This window comes from Bidens hawaiensis, unplaced genomic scaffold (genome assembly GCF_021521415.1).
Source record: "Bidens hawaiensis isolate Kalapana, Puna unplaced genomic scaffold, B.hawaiensis_p1.1 tig00021036_1, whole genome shotgun sequence".
Classification (NCBI taxonomy): Eukaryota; Viridiplantae; Streptophyta; class Magnoliopsida; order Asterales; family Asteraceae; genus Bidens; species Bidens hawaiensis.
The window spans coordinates 32,681-51,252 of record NW_027493254.1 but is presented as its reverse complement, the minus strand read 5'-3'; the positions used below and the strand labels follow the sequence as shown (position 1 = coordinate 51,252).

Sequence of the window (18,572 nt, the reverse complement as noted above, 5' to 3'; positions counted from 1 at the left end):
TCCTGGTTGTTTACGTTAGATGTATGGCTATTTAAAGTGCTATCAGTTATTGAATAAAGTATCGCATTCATTCTCTATTATCTATTCTTTTTTCAATACTTGTTCTCTCTTCTCAAACCCTAATACTCAAATCCCTTTAAACCTTACCAAACCTAATCGTGTGATCTGATCCAACAAAGTGGTATCAAAGCCACACCCTCTAATCCGATTTGAAGACTCTTGCTGGTAGAATTGTTAATGTTTGTGTGTGGTCGATCATATGGCTGGAAGTAGTATGGCTGGTACAGTTCCTTCAACTTCTGGAGCATAAGGATGAAGACCTTACTCATCTCACATGATCTGTGGGATACTGTTGGGAGTGGGTATAATGAAGAAGACAATGATCAACCTAGGTTACGAGAAAACATGAAGAAAGATGCAAAAGCTCTAACCCTAATTCAGCAAGCCATACACGATGAAGTATTTTCTCGTATTGCAGCAGCCTCAACCTCTAAACAAGCCTGGACACTACTCCAAACGGAGTACCAGGGGGATTCTAAAGTAAAGACTGTGAAATTGCAAGGTCTGCGACGAGAATTCGAGACTCTTCAGATGAAAGAAGGGGAAGGTGTTGCTGATTTTTTGTCAAAAGTAATGAAGAATGTAAACCAGAAGAGAGCTTATGGGGAAGATGTATCGGATCAGTTGGTGGTGGAGAAAGTCCTGCTAAGTCTTCCTCCATGTTGGGATCACGTAGTGACCGCCATAGAGGAATCTCTCTAGATTATCTTTTGATCAATTAATGGGCTCCCTAAATGCTCATGAAGTTATAGTAAACAGGAAAGTTGATCAAGTGGAAGAAGAACATGCTTTCCAAGCTAGAGAAGATACTGGTGGTCCTGCTTATCGTGGTAGAAGAAGTCCAAGAAATCGAAGTCGTGGTCATGGAAGAGGGCGAGGGCTTGGTCGTGCTAAGTATCAAGTACAATGTTATAATTGTTATAGATATGGTCTTGTTCAGGCGGATTGCTGGAGTGAACCACAAGCACACGCAGTTGTGGAAGATAATGAAGAAGAAGGAGAGTTGTTTGCTCATATGGCAATGGCAAGTGAAGATGTATCATTGAAAACTGCTGGCAAGCGAACCAAAAGTGATACTGATGTTTGGTTCATTGACAGCGGCTACTCTAATCACATGACAGGGCAATGAACTTTGTTTAAATCTCTAGATCATACCAAGTTAAGTGTGAAGATGGGTAATGGTAAGGCAATACAAGTTGAAGGGAAAGGAACGGTGAAGCTTGAAATAACAAAAGGAAAGTACAAAGTTTTAAGCAATGTCCAATTCTCTCCTGAATTGGGATACAACCTGTTAAGTGTCGGGCAACTTATGAAGTCTGGATACTCGCTCTTGTTTGATGATGATGCATGTGTGATAACACATAAAAAGACCAGTGAAGTTAGTTGTAAGGTTCCCATGTCAGGTAACAACACTTTTCCACTAAACATAACCAAAACCAAGGCCACGGCTTTGGCTATGGTTGATAGTCAATCCTTGCTTTGGCACCTTCACTATGGGCATCTCTATGAGCAAGGGTTGAAAGCACTAAGTGACAACGAACTTGTTATTGGTTTGCCAAAGATAAAGAACTGGTCTGTCTGTTAAAGATGTGCTCTAGGGAAAGCTACTCGCAAACCATTTCCTACACGAGCTTGGAGATCCTCCAAAGTACTTGAATTGGTTCACACTAATGTTTGTGGGCCCATGCCAACTAAGTCACTTGGAGGTAATTTTTACTTTTTAATGTTTACCGATGACTTTAGCAGAATGACTTGGGTGTATTTTCTACACACCAAGTCAAAAGTGTTTGATAAGTTTAAAATATGGAAGGCTAGAGTTGAAAAGGAATCTGGTATGGAGGTTATATCGCTAAGAAGTGACAATGGTGGAGAGTTTTGTTCACGAGAATTCAACGATTTTTGTAAGTTGCACGGCATAAGGAGGCCGTTAACAGCACCATACACTCCAGAGCAGAATGGAGTATCAGAAGGCAAAAATAGAACGATATTGGAAACAACAATGAGTATGGTAGAAGAGAAACAGGTGAGCAAATGTTTTTGGGGTGAAGCAGTGGCCACAGCCGTGTATCTATTGAATAGGTCCCCAACGAAAGCCGTGACTAGGGTAACGCCCTATCAAGTATGGTACAAACAAAAGCCATCAATCCACCATCTCAAAGTATTTGGAAGTGTTGCATATGGTCTAACACCCAAGCAACATAGGAAGAAGTTGGATCCAAAATCATGTAAGTGCATTTTTATTGGTTACTCACCTGCTTCTAAAGCTTACAGTTTGTATGATCCAAGTAAGCGAAGAGTTATTACTAGCCGTGATGTAATATTTGATGAACAAGCTAGATGGAGTGCAGATGCGGATGACAAGTTCAGTTTACCAACTGATCTTGTGTATGTTGATGTACCAGAAGTAAGTGGTAGTGAAGATATTGCTAATCCCCAAAATCAAATAAATGCAACTCATGATTAACCAAATCAGGAAGAGGAGGGTTCGAATGTGTCTCGACATGAAGAAAGTGATAGTGAGTCGGCAGCAAGAATCCCTAAGGTACGGTCTGTACAAGACCTATATGCTAATACTCGTTTAATTGACCCACCTGATTTCAGCTCATGTCAATTGGCTCTCTCCTTAATGGAACCATCCTCTTACAAGGAGGCTGTGGGATATGAGGAGTAGGTTGGAGCAATGAAGGCTGAACTTCAAGCCTTAAAGGACCATCACACATGGACCTTAACCAATTTACCAAAAGAGAAAAAGTCTATCAGGTTAAAATGGGTGTATAAGGTGAAATTGGATGCAAGTGGTCAGATTCACAAGTATAAAGCAAGGATAGTGGCAAAAGGTTATGCACAAGATTATGGGATAGACTATGAAGAAACTTTCTCACCAGTAGCTCGATTCGAAACTATACGAGTCATTATATCCCTGGTTGCACAAAAGGGATGGAAGGTTATGCAATTTGATGTCAAATCAGCCTTTCTAAATGGTCCCTTACAAGAAGAAGTCTTTGTAATGCAGCCACCAGGGTTTGAAAAGGAAGGGGAAGAAGACAAGGTGTATAAACTTCACAATGCACTATATATACGGGCTCAAGCAGGCTCCTAGGGCCTGGTATGAACGAATTGACAAGTACTTACAGATGAGTGGTTACCAAAGAACTACTACTAAGCCCACCGTCTATGTGAAGAAGGTAAACAATATTGACCTCATTATTGTTTGTTTATATGTAGATGATATTGTTTACACAAGTTCTTCTAATGAGCTACTAGTTGAGTTTAAGAAAAAGATGATTGAGGAGTTTGACATGTCAGATCTTGGAGACTTGCATTAATTTTTAGGTCTTGAAGTTAAGCAGGGGTGAATGGCATTTTTATTTCACAACGAAAATATGCTATAGATCTGCTGAAACGATTTGGAATGTGGAAGTCTAATTCAGTTTCTATTCCTATGAAAGTTGGTGACAAGTTGATGGAAGTCCAAGAGCTGATGAGTTTACATTTAGAAGTCTAATGGGCGGGTTGCTTTATTTAACTCATACTAGACCTGATATTATGTACGCAGTTGGTTTGGTTTCAAGGTTTATGCAAATGCCATCTGAAGTACATCTTGGTGCTGCAAAGAGAATATCAAGGTATGTTGCTGGAACATATGACTACGGGCTAATGTATGAAGCATCAAAGGAAATTGTGTTGGGAAGATATTCTGATAGTGATTGGGCCAGATCATATGAAGATAGAAAAAGCATTTCAGCAAATGTTTTTTCAATCAGGTCAAGTGTAGTAACATGGAGTTCAAAGAAGCAGCGTGTGGTAGCACTATCATCTACGGAAGCTGAGTACATCTTTGCAAATGAGCCTGCATGTCAAGCAGTCTGGTTACGCAATCTACTACTCGATCTTGGGCATGAGCAGAAGGAAGCTACAAGGATTAATTGTGATAACATGTTAGCTGTGTTTCTAACTAAGAATTCAGCCATGCATCAGAGAAGAAAACACATAGACATTAAGTACCATTACATAAGAAGTTTAGTTAAATCAAAGCAAGTGATCATTGATTCTTGTTATACAAAAGAGCAATTAGCAGATGGTCTGACAAAGGCACTTGGTGTGGACCAGTTCAGTCGATTCAGGGCAAGCATGGGAGTCATGAAGCTTGTGAATTAAGCAGGGGTGTTAGTGGGATAATTCAAACTTCTATGCACGTGTGTTTTTAATAAAGAAGAATTAGTCTTTGGATGACCTACTTTTCAGCAAAGTCCTGTTCAAGTTTGTTTAATTTGTTTAGTCAATTTTCTGTTTAAGTTTTTCAGATTTTCCTGGTTGTTTACGTTAGATGTTTGGCTATTTAAAGCCCTATCAGTTATTGAATAAAGTATCGCATTCATTCTCTATTATCTGTTCTCTTTTCAATACTTGTTCTCTCTTCTCAAACCCTAATATTCAAAACCCTTTAAACCTTACCAAACCTAATTGTGTGATCTGATCCAACAAGATGCATGTCCTGTTCGGGGCAGATCACAACGGCTAAGGTATATATCCAAACTCTAATCAAGTTTCTGGCCATTTAAATGCCTGATAACGATCGATCTGTTGGTGTGTGGTCATTTCAGGCATGGGCGACTTCCGTCTCTTCGAGCGACAACACGGACGCTGCGTGGTTCGTGGCTGCACAGAAAAACTAAGGTTTTTGAGAGGTGGTGGAGGTGGTTTAGCAAATTGGTGGTCTACGGTTGACATTATGTACCTGCATTTTACTCTTTCCTGTTAAAATTTCAATTCAATTATGAATTTAATTTCAGTTAATTGATTCCGTAACTGTTTCTTTAGTTGATTCATTTCTTAGTTGAATCGCAATGGTTTCACGTCCAAGTACCAACGCAACATGCAAATAGGCTAATAAGTTGAATCGAATGGTTTCACGTCCAAGTACCAATGCAATGCATAAGTGGGCTAATTAGTTGATCGAATGGTTTAACGTCCAAGTTCCGACGTAACGCACAAGTGGGTTAATTAATTGATCGAATGGTTTCACATCCAAGTACCAATGCAGCGCATAAGTGGGCTAATTAGATGATCAATGTTTTCGCGGCGGGTCGAAAATACTAGTTAAATCATAATTGAGAGGAAATTGAAGATGAAAGGATCGGAGACTAAGGATCGGAGCTATGACAGCTCTGCTACCATGTAATAATTGAAAGAGAAATGTGTCATCTTTCATTAACCTGATAGTTGTTGCAAGCCCTAGAATATATGCACGAGATAAAAAATAACAACTTTAATAATGACTAAGTAAGCTAACAACTCAATAATAGAGAAACTAACGGTGTTAATCTTCACAACTATGTAATTAGGTCATTATATTTGTTAACATACCCTACTATATGCAATTTAGTTTGTTAAGTTAGTTAATAATGACCATTTAATGCTCAAGATAGTTAAACTCAGTTTAATGTTAAGCCGTAGTTTATGGTTGTGTTAACCCTCATTCACTCATGCATATATTTCTTTTAATGGTATTGTAATATTCATATTGTTCATTGGAACCGATTTCCGTTCTTGCTATGCATAGTGTAAATTATATAAGTTTTCTTTGATATCCAATATATTGGTATCAGAGGGATACACTAGAGAAATATTTTACTATCAGTACCGTTCTGGTTCACCACAAATGGGAAAAGACAAGAGAATGGAACCCAAATACTGCTACCATTGCAGAATGCAAGGCCACTCATTCGCAAACTATGGATTTAAAGAATGTGACGAAGTCGCTACACCAATCCATGAAGTTGTGAACGCTTGCACCCAAGATCAAAAAGGGAAAAATAAAACTTTGATGTTTACGTTGTTGCTGAGTACAAACCAAGGGCAGACCCGTAGGTTTAGCAGTGGTAGACTCCGCTACCCCTTAACTTTTCGTCGTTAGTGCAAATTTTTTTTAGTTTGTCAGTTTTTTTTATTTCGCTACCCCCTGAAAAAATATAATGTTACCTCTATTTATTTAATGTCCAACCAAGTTAAAATTTCAAACCAGTTAAAGCCCAACCAAAATTTAAAGCTCAAATCAATTAAAACCCAATGACCCATTAACCATATTTGTTTTATGTTCGTTGTTAAGTTTAAAGTTAAAAAGTTATTTTTGTATCGTATTTCATATAATGTATAAGAAATAAAAATAGAAGCACGATCATAAATAAATTTAAACATACGGGGTTTAGATTTCTCCTATTCGGTTTTGAAAGCTTGAAATCGAGCCATTATAACCTCTTCGTTTACTTTATCAAACGTTTCTCTTACAACCACATAAATTAAAGAATTATTCAAATACTTATCACCCATTCGATTGCGCAAATCCATCTTGATAAGCTATTAAAAAAGCATCTTTCAATGGTTGCGGTTGCAACCAGTAAAAACAACGTTAGCTTCAATATTTGATAAACCAAATGAAAAGTAGTGTGCTTTCCGATTTAACAAACATTAAAGCCATCGTTTGTATTGAAATGTGTTTTTCTAATATGACACTTATCAAGATGCATTTGCGCAATCAAATGGATAATGAGTATTTGAACAATACTTTAATTTGTGCGGTCGAAAGAGATACATTTGATAATGTAAATAAAGATTGTGTAATGGCTCGATTTCAAGCTTTCAAGAACAAAGGAGGAGAAATTTGCAACACATTTGTTTAAATTAATTTATTATCGTGTTTCTATTTTTGTTTTGTTTAGATTTATGAACAAAAGGTAAAAAAAATAGAACGCTACCCCTGAGCTTTCAAGAAAAAAGGAGGAGAAATTTGCAACACATTTGTTTAAATTAATTTATTATCGTGTTTCTATTTTTGTTTTGTTTAGATTTATGAAGAAAAGGTAAAAAAAATAGAACGCTACCCCTGAGCTTTCAAGAACAAAGGAGGAGAAATTTGCAACACATTTGTTTAAATTAATTTATTATCGTGTTTCTATTTTTGTTTTGTTTAGATTTATGAAGAAAAGGTAAAAAAAAATAAAACACTACCCCTAAGGTTTTGTTCTAGATTCGCCACTGGTACAAACATAGGTTTATGGAACAACACATCATAAGTTCATTTCAAGTTTAAACTAATACGTGTTTTAAATCAGGTTTTCTAAAGATAGAAAACTCTTTTTGTGTCGAAACTCGCACCGGAGAGAATAATTTTCTACTCATTGGGGGATTGGCAGGGTGAAATTAACTTAAATGTTTTCGATAAAACTTTCATAATTCCGAGTATAATCTACCTGTACCAGATTTGGATAGAAATGTGAACTACGATTACAAGATTTATATATGAAATTGGAAGGAACCACATGTTACCCTATCTCACATGTTCAAGAATCAAACTGAGGAATACGATAAAGGGAAAACAGTTGCAACTAAATACATTAATCTACATGTTAATGTAGAAATTAGAATAAGGTGAGTCTCCATCTCACACATAAAAGAAGAATGATTATAAATAGGAATACTACTTCCATAATCTTGATCTGAACATTATCAAAGAAATGGGAAATTCGGATAACTGCATGCATGCTTCACTCGTTATCTTTCAAATCATTTTCATATATTGCGCTTCCTTACTTGACAAGATTAAAGATCCAAATATGTTTTCAAATATGGTTTCGAAGACATCGAATCTATGCTATTATGTCACAATCTTAATTATTGTACACTACTATATTTAATTTAGTTTATTAAGTTAGTTAATGACCGTTAATGGTCAAAACAGTTAATGTCGGTTTAACGCTAATTAAGCAGCCATTTACTGAAGTTTTCTTTGATATTAATATACTTGGGCTTATACAAAACATACTTATATGTGTAATTTTAAAGTGTGATGTGAGAATAAAATTTTAAAATTATTAAAGAATATTAACTAATGACACTATAGCATGGATTGCTAAATGCTAATTGCTTCATACAACACATAAAAGAGTCGTATTACTAGCTACGATCTTAATATTTCAAGTAAGTTATTGGTTAAATATTCAAAAGCAAAAAGAATAGAGAAAATTAGTAATTTTATTCCAGAATGCAACAATATATTTTTTGTTACAATCTTAAAACTACTCTACCAATTTGATCTTCTCTGATCGATCATATCAAAGTTGCAATGGTCTAGACTAATTAAGACACGATTAAGGAGAAACTCTAACAAACAATTAATTAAGCCGTTGGGAACGATGATCGCATGCGATGATCTAGACTAATTAAGACACGATTAAGGAGAAACTCCAGCAAACAATTAATTAAGCCGTTGGGAACGATGATCGCATTGTGATTCCACACAGTCCTTCTGTGGCATTCACATCTCGCTGCATCATCATATATCCATCCATACCCCACTCAGGGCCCCATGAGTTTTTCACTAGCCAATACTTGATGCCATCAAATGTTCCATACCCAACCAATGTAACATCATGGACTAAATTTGTACCGCAAGATTTTGTAAGAACACCACTTGAGTAGAACTTGAATTCATCACAACTTGCATCAACGGATACTGATATCGGTTGTTGGGACACAGCATTCAGCAGTGCCGTTTCATTGTTGGGTGGTACCATTTCATAACCGGTAAGGTTGGCTGCGCGATTTGCCTCATAAACCATGTTGCACGTTTCATTGGCTCCATTGTAAGGGTAGCCAGTTTCAGCATTTATACCAGTTTTGGCAATATAATCAAAGGCATTTTCCTTAAATCCTCCTAGACATCCAAAACTTCCATTTCGACTACAATCCACAATCTGCTGCTCGGATAGCGTCAACAATTTGCCTGTAGTAAGGTAAGTAATTCCTTCCACAGCAGCGATTGTCGAAAACGCCCAACAACTTCCTGCAAAAATTAAGAATGTTATAATATCGTTGGTAGAAGTATGATCAAATGCTGATTTACCTACCAAGTTGGTATAGTATTAAGATTATTTAAAAGGTAGAATTCTAAATGGTGTTCTAACTCAAACATGTATTTATTTCAAAATAATATATTTGAAAAAATAAAACATGGTTTACCACATGCGCCTTGACTCTTTACTTCTGTAACGGCCCCTTTCTCCCTCCAGTCCAGGCTAATTGGCACTTCACTCACACTTTCATATTTAAACGATGTTAGTTGTGTCTTCAAATTATATGGCTCCTTGTGCCCCATAAAAGAACTCTTGAACTCGTTCCTCGTATGGTCTGCAAATTGGTTGATAGTCAGCTTGTAAGGCCAATCTCCAAACGAGTTGAATGCCTCTACGAATTCAACATTTTTCTTGAATACGTTGAACCGCATTTCATGTTCTGCATCAGTTTGGTACACACGACCAAACTGAGCAGTCCAGAGATCATGCTTTTGTGACATGTGTGCGTCACGCACGGTTCGAGATGTTATTTGACACACACAGATGACAAGAATTATGAAAGACTGAATTAGCATTCTCTCTTGTGACAAACCCATGGATTGGAATGGATAAAAGTTGTTCGGGGAAATGGTGCATTGTTTTGTTACAACTGAAAGGTATATATATAAGTTAAATCTATGTGAGCTAACAGTTTTATTAGTAGAAAGGCTTATTTTGTTCCCTGTAATTTTGCTGATGCTTGATAAAACGAGCTGTAGAAAACAGCCCATTTTTGGGAAAGATTATGTGAGTTTTACGGCTAATTTTTGGCCTAGGATCACTATTTTCAGATCTTGGTTAATCAGTTAATATTTGCTAGTAACTATTATAGAATATATTTTGATAATATTTGAATGGATTATTTTTGTAATATATAGGCTTAATTATTGCAAATATTTTGTAAAAAGTGAATTTGTTTTAAATTGTGTTGCAAAACACATGTAATTCAATGATAACAAGGTATTGAAATGTTGTATCTTTGAGTGATGAGTGTTGAAGTTCTAGTGTGAAAGAATTGTCTAGATTTTTAAATTTAGAAGTAGGTTTAAGGGTATGAGCTGACCGCTCGTTCAAAAAAGAAAAAATAAAAAACGACTATGCACACATAACACAATTATAATTATGTGAATTTATTTTATAATTATTTATTAATGGGTTTGAGCTTTCTTTTAGTAGAATATCATTTATATAAAATCAGTTTTGTCCAGATTATCAATTATGTAAAATCAAATCAATTAGCTCCAATTTCGTATGTAAACTTGATTTTGTATTTTTGTTAACCATTTGAATGATTTGTGATAGAAATACTCTAAGAAATGATAAAACTAAAACTAATTTTGGTTTGATTCTTGCCCATAGATAAAATTAGAGTTAATTATAGAAATCACCGTTGTGGCCAACACCGTTATGTAGGAATTAACCATTTTTTGTGTCTCGTTAGTTAATGTCTGCTAGTTCTGTTAAAATTAGAGGCGAATTAAGTTGTCACATAAACCTTATATAATAATAATTACAAAATCCAGATCAAATCTCTATCTCCGTATGAACTCTCATGTAGAATACACATCTTCCATCTTCTACTAATAGGATAGTGGCTCATGCAACACTCGGGCGGAAAATAATGCATTTGTTAGTTAAATTTAATATTTAAACTTATAATTTGTAACTTTGAAATTAATTATTTTAAACTTATAATTATAAGATTAACCTTGAAAAACATAAATTTTATAAGTTAAAAACCTAACAATTTAGTAAAGAATTTAAGTATAAGTATTACAAAATAAATATTCATGAAATAGTTATTTTATCATTTGTCATTAACACCAAGAATCTATTATTGATAACTTTACACCATACAATAATATTGAAAATACCATACGTGCAAATTTATTAAGTACCAAGTTAATTACCTTTTTTTTTTGGAACGACCAACTAAGTAACGCCGGGTACTTCGTACGCGGCCCCCGATGGCTAAGGGTAGCCCAAGCCGGCCAGGAGTCCAGTCGGACGGAGCCCCTAGTGGTCCACCAATTGAGGGATTCCCAGGATAAAACTCGACCAAAACGCCCGCCAAACGACAATTACTTAAAACATCATACAACGTTTGCAAAACTTAAAAATTAAAGGAACCTTTGAAATCGAAAAATCCACTGCTTGAAAATGTTAGCTTGAACTTGATTCTCTATAGTTAACAAAAATTAAAAATTAACAGCTGACAAACATTATTTGAAATACAAAAAAAAATAAAAACAACCTTAATACTTGATTTAAAAAATAGGTCAGCATGATCATGAATAATATATACGGAAAATAAAATAAGGAATCATCTACAAATGTGAAATTTAAAATTATATATTTATTTTAGTAATTACCATGCATTATCGGAAATCTTGTAACAATGTAAAAGATTGATTTCTGAAAATTTTGCAATAATTTTAATGTTATACATTTGAAATATTCTTTTTGTTTTTTTATTTTTTTAAATAAAACATTAATTAATTATCATAATTAAGAATGACAGTTACATATTTTAACTTTGAATTATAGTAAAAAGGAGTTTGAAATTGCAAAAAGAAATATTATTTTAGGAAGTGGAATAATAAAAGTCAATTAAGTGATTATTGAATTTAATTAATAATGAATATGTGGAAATATTATAAATAGTAATAGATTGTGTGGTATTTTATGTAGACAAGCTAGTATGATGTCAGGTGGACAATTGGTTTTCTTTAACTGTATGGTTATATTAGATTTAACCTCCTTCAATCAACATTATCCTGCCATCTCCATTATCAAGAGCATACAATAGTTCAACATTCAAACAGTTATCATCTCTATAGAAGACGGTGAATGTTACAAGTGGTTACAAAGCCCAATTTGTCAAAGGAAAACACAAACCAACAAAGGTAGGGGTGCGAATGAGCCAAGTCGAGCGCGAGCTCTACTAGGCTCGAGCTCAGCTCGTTTAACTTACACAGAGCTCGAGCTCGGCTCGTTTCGATCTCTATTTCTAAATCTTGAGCTCGGCTCTTAAGTAGTTTTTCAAGTGAGAGCTCGGCTCATACCCGGCTTATTTACTATTTCTTAATTAATTTTTTAATATTTATAATTATTTTTATATATTTTTCAATTATAATTTTATATATAATATAATATATAATATTTAGTTATTTTTTCATAGTATTAAATAGACTAGTTAATGATCATTAAATATATTTAAATATAATTATAAAAATTATATTAATGACAGACTCGTTTAGGCTCGCGAGCCGGCTCAAACTCGAAAAATGAAGACTTGGCTCGGGCTCGTTTGTAATGAGCTTGCTTTTTAGCTTGAGCTTGGGCTCAAGCTTGTCTCAATCAAGCTTTTTCACAAGCCGGTCCCGAGTATCTCGTGAGTAGGTCGGCTCGTTTGCACCCCCAGCAACAGGGGAGCAACCCACTAGCTTCCACGACCTTCCGGCAACCTAGTAAGGTCTCCGGAGACATATCTTATTTTCCTACGACCGAATAACTTCTCTGACAGCGGCGGTTTATGTGTATTGATCGACAATGGCAGACCCGATGATGGAGCTTGCCGATCTAGTCGTGATAGTGGTTATGTTGGCCGATGGTGGTGGTATGGCCAAGCCCAAATTTGAAGAACACCTAACATTTTCAACTAGCTAGTCTAGTCGTGATAGACAACCACTTTGCACCGAACCCTAATTTGAAGAAAACCTTCGATTTTGGGTTTTTGATTCCTGGAGAAAAGATTGGTTTATCGGAGTGATGAATTAAGACGAACTTAGCCTTCATCAAGTTATTAACTTCAGGACTGTCGATTGATGATGAATCTGATGTTGTACGGTAAAAATAATTGATCAGAGGGAACCCTACGTTGAATTTGGATGATTTGAAAAGGGGCGATTTGAGGGTTCGATAGGTGAGTTTCAAGAGGGGCTCAAAATTTATATATGAAATGACCACGTGGACGCGAATTGCAAGGGCGTAAGGGTCTTTTCACAGGAAAACTAACTTTGGGTTCAGGACATTATTTCAATTGCAAAAAAGTGCAGACCACGAGGTGATAACTGCAAAAAAAATGATAAAAAAATAAACCATCACAGGATTAATTCCTACAAAACAGTACTGACCACAAGGGTGATTTTTGCACTTTGCATGTAAAATTATTTGGTTAAGTGTCACAATGGAGCATAGTAAAACTAGATATTGGTTTGTAGGGAGAAGATTAAAAGAAAACTCATCTTTAGAGAGAAAACTAAAAACTCCTAAATAATTATTTTCAATTAAAAATAAAAAAGTAGTTTCACATTTCCGTTTCTTCAATTCTTCTTATATTTTGTTAATCTTCACAGGAAAAAAAATTATAAAAAAGACGTAATTCACATAAGTATTACTGTGCTATACTGTTGTATTACACATGTGTAATACTAATTTTTATGTTCAATAGTGTTTAATATATATATTAATATTTTTGTATTGCATTTGTGCAGTAGTGTTGTATTATGTGCAAAAAAATATATATAAAAAAATAAAAGTCGATGTACTTCACATATGCATTAATGTTATATTACACATGCGTACTAAAAATAAAAGAAACTACAAAAAAGAAATTTAAAAGTTGAAAATATTTTTTTATGAATTTTTAAGTTTTCTCTTTAAAATGAGTTTTCATTTGATTCTATCGCTTGGTTTATAAGTGTATATTTAATAGTAAACAGTTATTTTTGTATGTAGTCTGACTAAGACCATCATGTTATTGTATATTTGTACGAGTTTGTCTTCCATTTTGATATGCTTTAAACAAAACAGGTTAAAAAGCATCAATATACAACCTATAACTTTTGAATACTAAATTTATGTTATTTGTTGGTATATCTTTGGCACCATACTTTCAACTTAATGTTGGGTAACCAACAACTTTTCACGTTAAATACCAGCTTAGCAAACAAATACTTTCGAAAAGTAGAAGACAAATTCGGTCTAACGGTATCAATGTCTTGGATAAGACTTTTTCTTTTCAATGTTGGCTAGTCCCGTCCAGCTACACTGTTAGAAACATAGAATATTAATTGGCAATAGTTTGTTTTGGTAGAAAACTTAATTTTGACTCATGGTTAATGCTGGAACGGTCTAGAAAATAGTTCGCCTTGTACCATGTTATAATAACCGTTTAATTGGAGTTATGATATATGATGATATATTAAAGAATCGGATCTTATGGATTATCTATTTCCTACAAGAATTTCAGTGTTCAAAATAGACTTAATCTTATTGTGACTATCACATTTTTTGGAATCTTGTTTTCTATAAATCAACGAAGCACTTGCAAATAAGAAATCATTCCTATAGAGTTAAGGATATGTTTGATTGGAGGTAATGAAATAAAGAGATAATAGAATGAGAGAATGAATAGAATAAACAAAGAAATTAAATGGATCATTGCCATTCATTTGTCTTGTTTGGTTGGAATATGAAATTAATTATTAATTTATGTTATTTGGTATCCAAAAAAATTGTAAGAATATGAAATACGTAACATCTCGGATTTTTCGTATTTGTTTAAACCGATTCGGGAATGTAATTCGGATCTTTCAAACTATTTAAAACTTGTATTTATTGGTATTTAACTTGGTTTAACTTATTTTATAATTTCATAACTTTCAATTATGCCAAATTTCCCTTAGAACTTTAAAATCGATTAAAACAGCTAAAAATAGTATTTTTGGGAGCTGCAGGGACTAGTTTTGCCAATTATTTCCTATTTTCGATTAAATTAACGAAACTTAAACTCCAAGAAGTGTTATTACAGATCCCAAAACGTTTTCTTGTTGTCCAATTCGAAATCTCTATGTTATTATACCCGATTATGTCATTTATTGATTATTCTGTTTCATAAAATAGTTATGTCATAATAAACAAGTCTTAACCCTTAATATTTAAACAAGGCATATCATAAAACCCTAAATTATTACTTCAATACCAGCCACCATCCTTATATCCCACGAAATTCCTTTCCCCATTGTCGGTTTCTTCAAGAATTTATCAAGTTCGTATTGTTTTGTTGACTTTCAAGCTTCAAGACCCTTTGACCTCGATTATCTCTTGTTCCATTCATCATTCGGGTAAGTTGTCTTTTTCAATATTGCAGATTTTTATCTATAGAACAAAAGCCCTCAATCAACTTTGTTGATTGAGGGACTCTCGGTGGTCAATGGGACTCACACCCGTTTAAGGGCGTAATAGTCAACAACTTTGACCAATCAATTTCTCATACTTCTAGTCGAATTCAATGTTCGGTCCAGAAGACTTTATTCTCGTAACCTAATTTTAAGGCTACTGACAAAACCCGACTTCCGACTTGCTGTTCGGATTCTGGTCAGTACCAGCTCGCTTAAATCTTAAAACAAACATAACTTGAATTCTAAACGTCCGTTTGGATTTATTCCAGCGGCAACGAGTTTGTTTGTATTTATATTATCATATCCTAAAATCTCAGATTCTGAATTGCTTATATCATTTGACGTGTAGTGAACGGCTAGCTTATTCGTTAGCTCGCTTATTCGTATTTATATTCGTTTGTCGTTAATCTAAGGTGAGTTTATCATTCCCCTATTTTACCAAATTTTCTAAACGTTTTGGAGACATATGCGTACCTATCCCTATTTCATACTATACATATATATTCAAACAAATGCATACGTGTAATTGTGAGTGACTTAATCAAACATACGTGCTACTTGCTTACTTGTGTTACCATTCAATCAATCGTATATTGGGATTACTATTCAATCAATCCCATACAGGTGTTCCTGCTGGTGACCAACGCCCGATTCGCTTGGCAACGGTCTACATACTTGTTTATGGTTTGATTATATTTACCGCACTTATCATGTTATGCTTATTTATATTGTTGTGTTAAAACTGGTGATATTCTCACTCAACTTTATGTTGACAAACTCCATTTTATACGCATATGCAGGTTGCTTGTATTGAATATTGAAGTTTGGACACGTAGACAAGACCTTAAGACATAATCAAGATAAACATTATTTGAGCTTATATTCATATTTGTAAATTGTTTGTTCTAATTGGATAATGTGTGTATTATTTGAATAAAATAATTAATTGGATATTGTCACATTTATATATGATAGTATCTTCGAGCTGTGAGCAATCGGATCACGCCCCGACATTTCCGCCTTAGAATGGGGTGTGACAGATTGGTATAAGAGCCGAAGGTTATAAGATAAATCGTTAGAAATTGTCCTAGACATATGTTAGGAACCCGATACATGCTTATCTAAACTGCCTTATGTGCTATTTAATTATTTACAGCTTAATTAGATTAATTATTTTATTGTATTGTATTTTATTTATTTATTGCACACACACACACAAATTCCGAGGCCATGCCTCACATTCAAAATATTTTATTTTGGTAGATTATCTTTTATTATAGGAAATTCCTTAAGAATTCCCGTATTTTGTTTTGCTTCTTCACCTTGAAGCATGGGGGTATGACAAATGTCGTACAACCATAACTTTAAGTGGTACCCATAACCGGCTAAACGGTTGCGTGGTAAACATAACCGACTAAACGGTTATACTTCCAAATTGTGTTTTTAGTTATTTTAAATTTATTTGATTCGTTAATTCGATATTTAGTTGGGTCGGTTAAATGCCATATAACGCTCATGGTCCGACCAACTCTATTGATTTGATAATTCTTTAATTAGTTGGGTTAGTTAAATGCCATGTACATGCTCATGGGCTGACCAACTCAATTGTTTATTACTCGTTATTTGAATTGGGCCAACAAATTGCCATGGAACGCTCATGGGAGGCCAATTCACAAACTTTATGTTGCTTTATTTAGTTTGGCCATTTAAATTGCCATTGAAAGCTCATGGGAGGTCAACTCGTTTGATATGTTTAGTTATTTTATTCTTGGAAAATTTTATAAACATTGTTCATTTACTTAAATGCTTCAAACTTATATACGTTATTTTAAATCCCGACTCGTCCTCGAGTCTTCACTAGCGCAATTTAATTAAATACGCATCTCTATTATTTCACATCAACTCATTTCCATAACTTACCCATCATCTTATAAAGTTTCATCTTTGGTCCTCATATAATGTCTTTTCTAAGCTTCAATCATCGTAATCAACGTCGTTCACCTGCTTCTCGTGATTTCCGTTCGACTACTAGAATCGCCAAGGAGTTTGCTATTGTATTCCGTTAACCAAACGACCGCCAATCTCGATAAAACTAAAATATCTCGAACAAGAAATCTTATACTAACTCATATCCGTTAAAATATTATTTAAATAATCTTTTCTTATTTATTACCATATGCTCAAACTATAAATTACTAAGTGCATTTAAATCCTTACCCTCAACTTTAAACTATAAATATTTTATCATGTCTTGTTTTTCTCAATCTCATGATGGTTTCACCACCTATTTTCCATTTTATAATTCTTTATTATTAAAATTCAATTATTGTAAATTTTATTATTACTAAACTAAATTATATATTCTCTAAATTTAATTTCCATTTATAAATTAAAAATCTTCCATTGATTTATTTAACTTTTACCATTAAAATTGACTTTTTGATAAATCTCCATTAAAACCCATCACACACTTTATTTATTGATTAAGTCGTTATTTGAAAACTAAACGTTGGTTCGTAAATACTTCAACCCCCTACTTTGATTTTTGATACGCCTTGAGAATCTTAAACGTTTTAAATGATGAATTCGTAGCTGTTAGAATAGTCATGGTGGTTCATGCATTTCTAACCTCGCATTATCTTATTTTATTATATGCTTAACTTTAACTTAAAATTGTTATTTACTGAAATTTTCATTCTCGATAATTTAATTTACTTATTTCCTAATATTTATAACAATTTTCTGAAAAAGGAAAATCCACGAATTCCCAATTTAATCTAATTTAATTACCTACTTTATATTTTATCTAAATTTTAAAGATTTAATTGGAATTGGACTATCTTAGTTATTCGGGAATATCCGCTTCCCACTTTACTCTATTAACAATTTGATTCAAATATGTATATTTCCGCATTATCACTAATATTTAAATCATTAATTACTAACTAATATAATATTTTAGAATATCTTAATCGAATAAACCTAATCTCAAAAATCACCAACTTGAAAAGCTATAACTTTATATTAACTATGCTTTAATCTCATAAGTACTCAAATTAATCAAACTCGACTCATCAAAATTTTCGTTAACTATGTTCAAACATATACTCTCGATCTTAAGAACTTCAATCCTGAAGAATACGATCTTTAAGACTCCTCATGCTATTAACTATTTTAAGATTTATTATAAATTAAACCTTTGCGTCATTCATCCCCTGAATAAAGTTCCTTTCATCAAAGTAGACTATTTAGAATCTTATACCTATACCTCAATTTCCTTAGTCTCGATTATCACGATTCATAGATAACATTTATTTCACGAAATTTGTTTCCTTCATAAGGAAAAGATATTTTAGAACTTATCTTATTTTATTAATCAAACATGAATATTTATTAATTATCTTCTGAATTTACACTTAAATAATCAAAACGTTTG

General features: G+C 33.7%; 1 protein-coding gene and 2 pseudogenes across 1 annotated transcript; 2 read left to right on the top strand and 1 right to left on the bottom strand.

Annotated features, from left to right (window-relative positions):
• Nucleotides 1-312: 312 nt before the first annotated feature.
• LOC143562579 (uncharacterized) lies at nucleotides 313-762 on the top strand. Its single transcript, XM_077050341.1, has one exon. The coding sequence runs from the start codon at nucleotides 313-315 to the stop codon at nucleotides 760-762; it is 450 nt and encodes a 149-aa protein (XP_076906456.1).
• A 2,802-nt stretch (nucleotides 763-3,564) lies between these two features.
• Nucleotides 3,565-4,218, top strand: LOC143562578 (secreted RxLR effector protein 161 pseudogene; annotated as a pseudogene).
• Nucleotides 4,219-8,318: 4,100 nt separating this feature from the next.
• LOC143562577 (senescence-specific cysteine protease SAG12 pseudogene) lies at nucleotides 8,319-9,412 on the bottom strand (annotated as a pseudogene).
• Between the last annotated feature and the right edge of the window lie 9,160 nt (nucleotides 9,413-18,572).

Bases quoted from the DNA above. Each gene is read 5' to 3' on its own strand.
- LOC143562579 (XM_077050341.1), top strand. From the start codon at position 313: ATGAAGACCTTACTCATCTCACATGATCTGTGGGATACTGTTGGGAGT.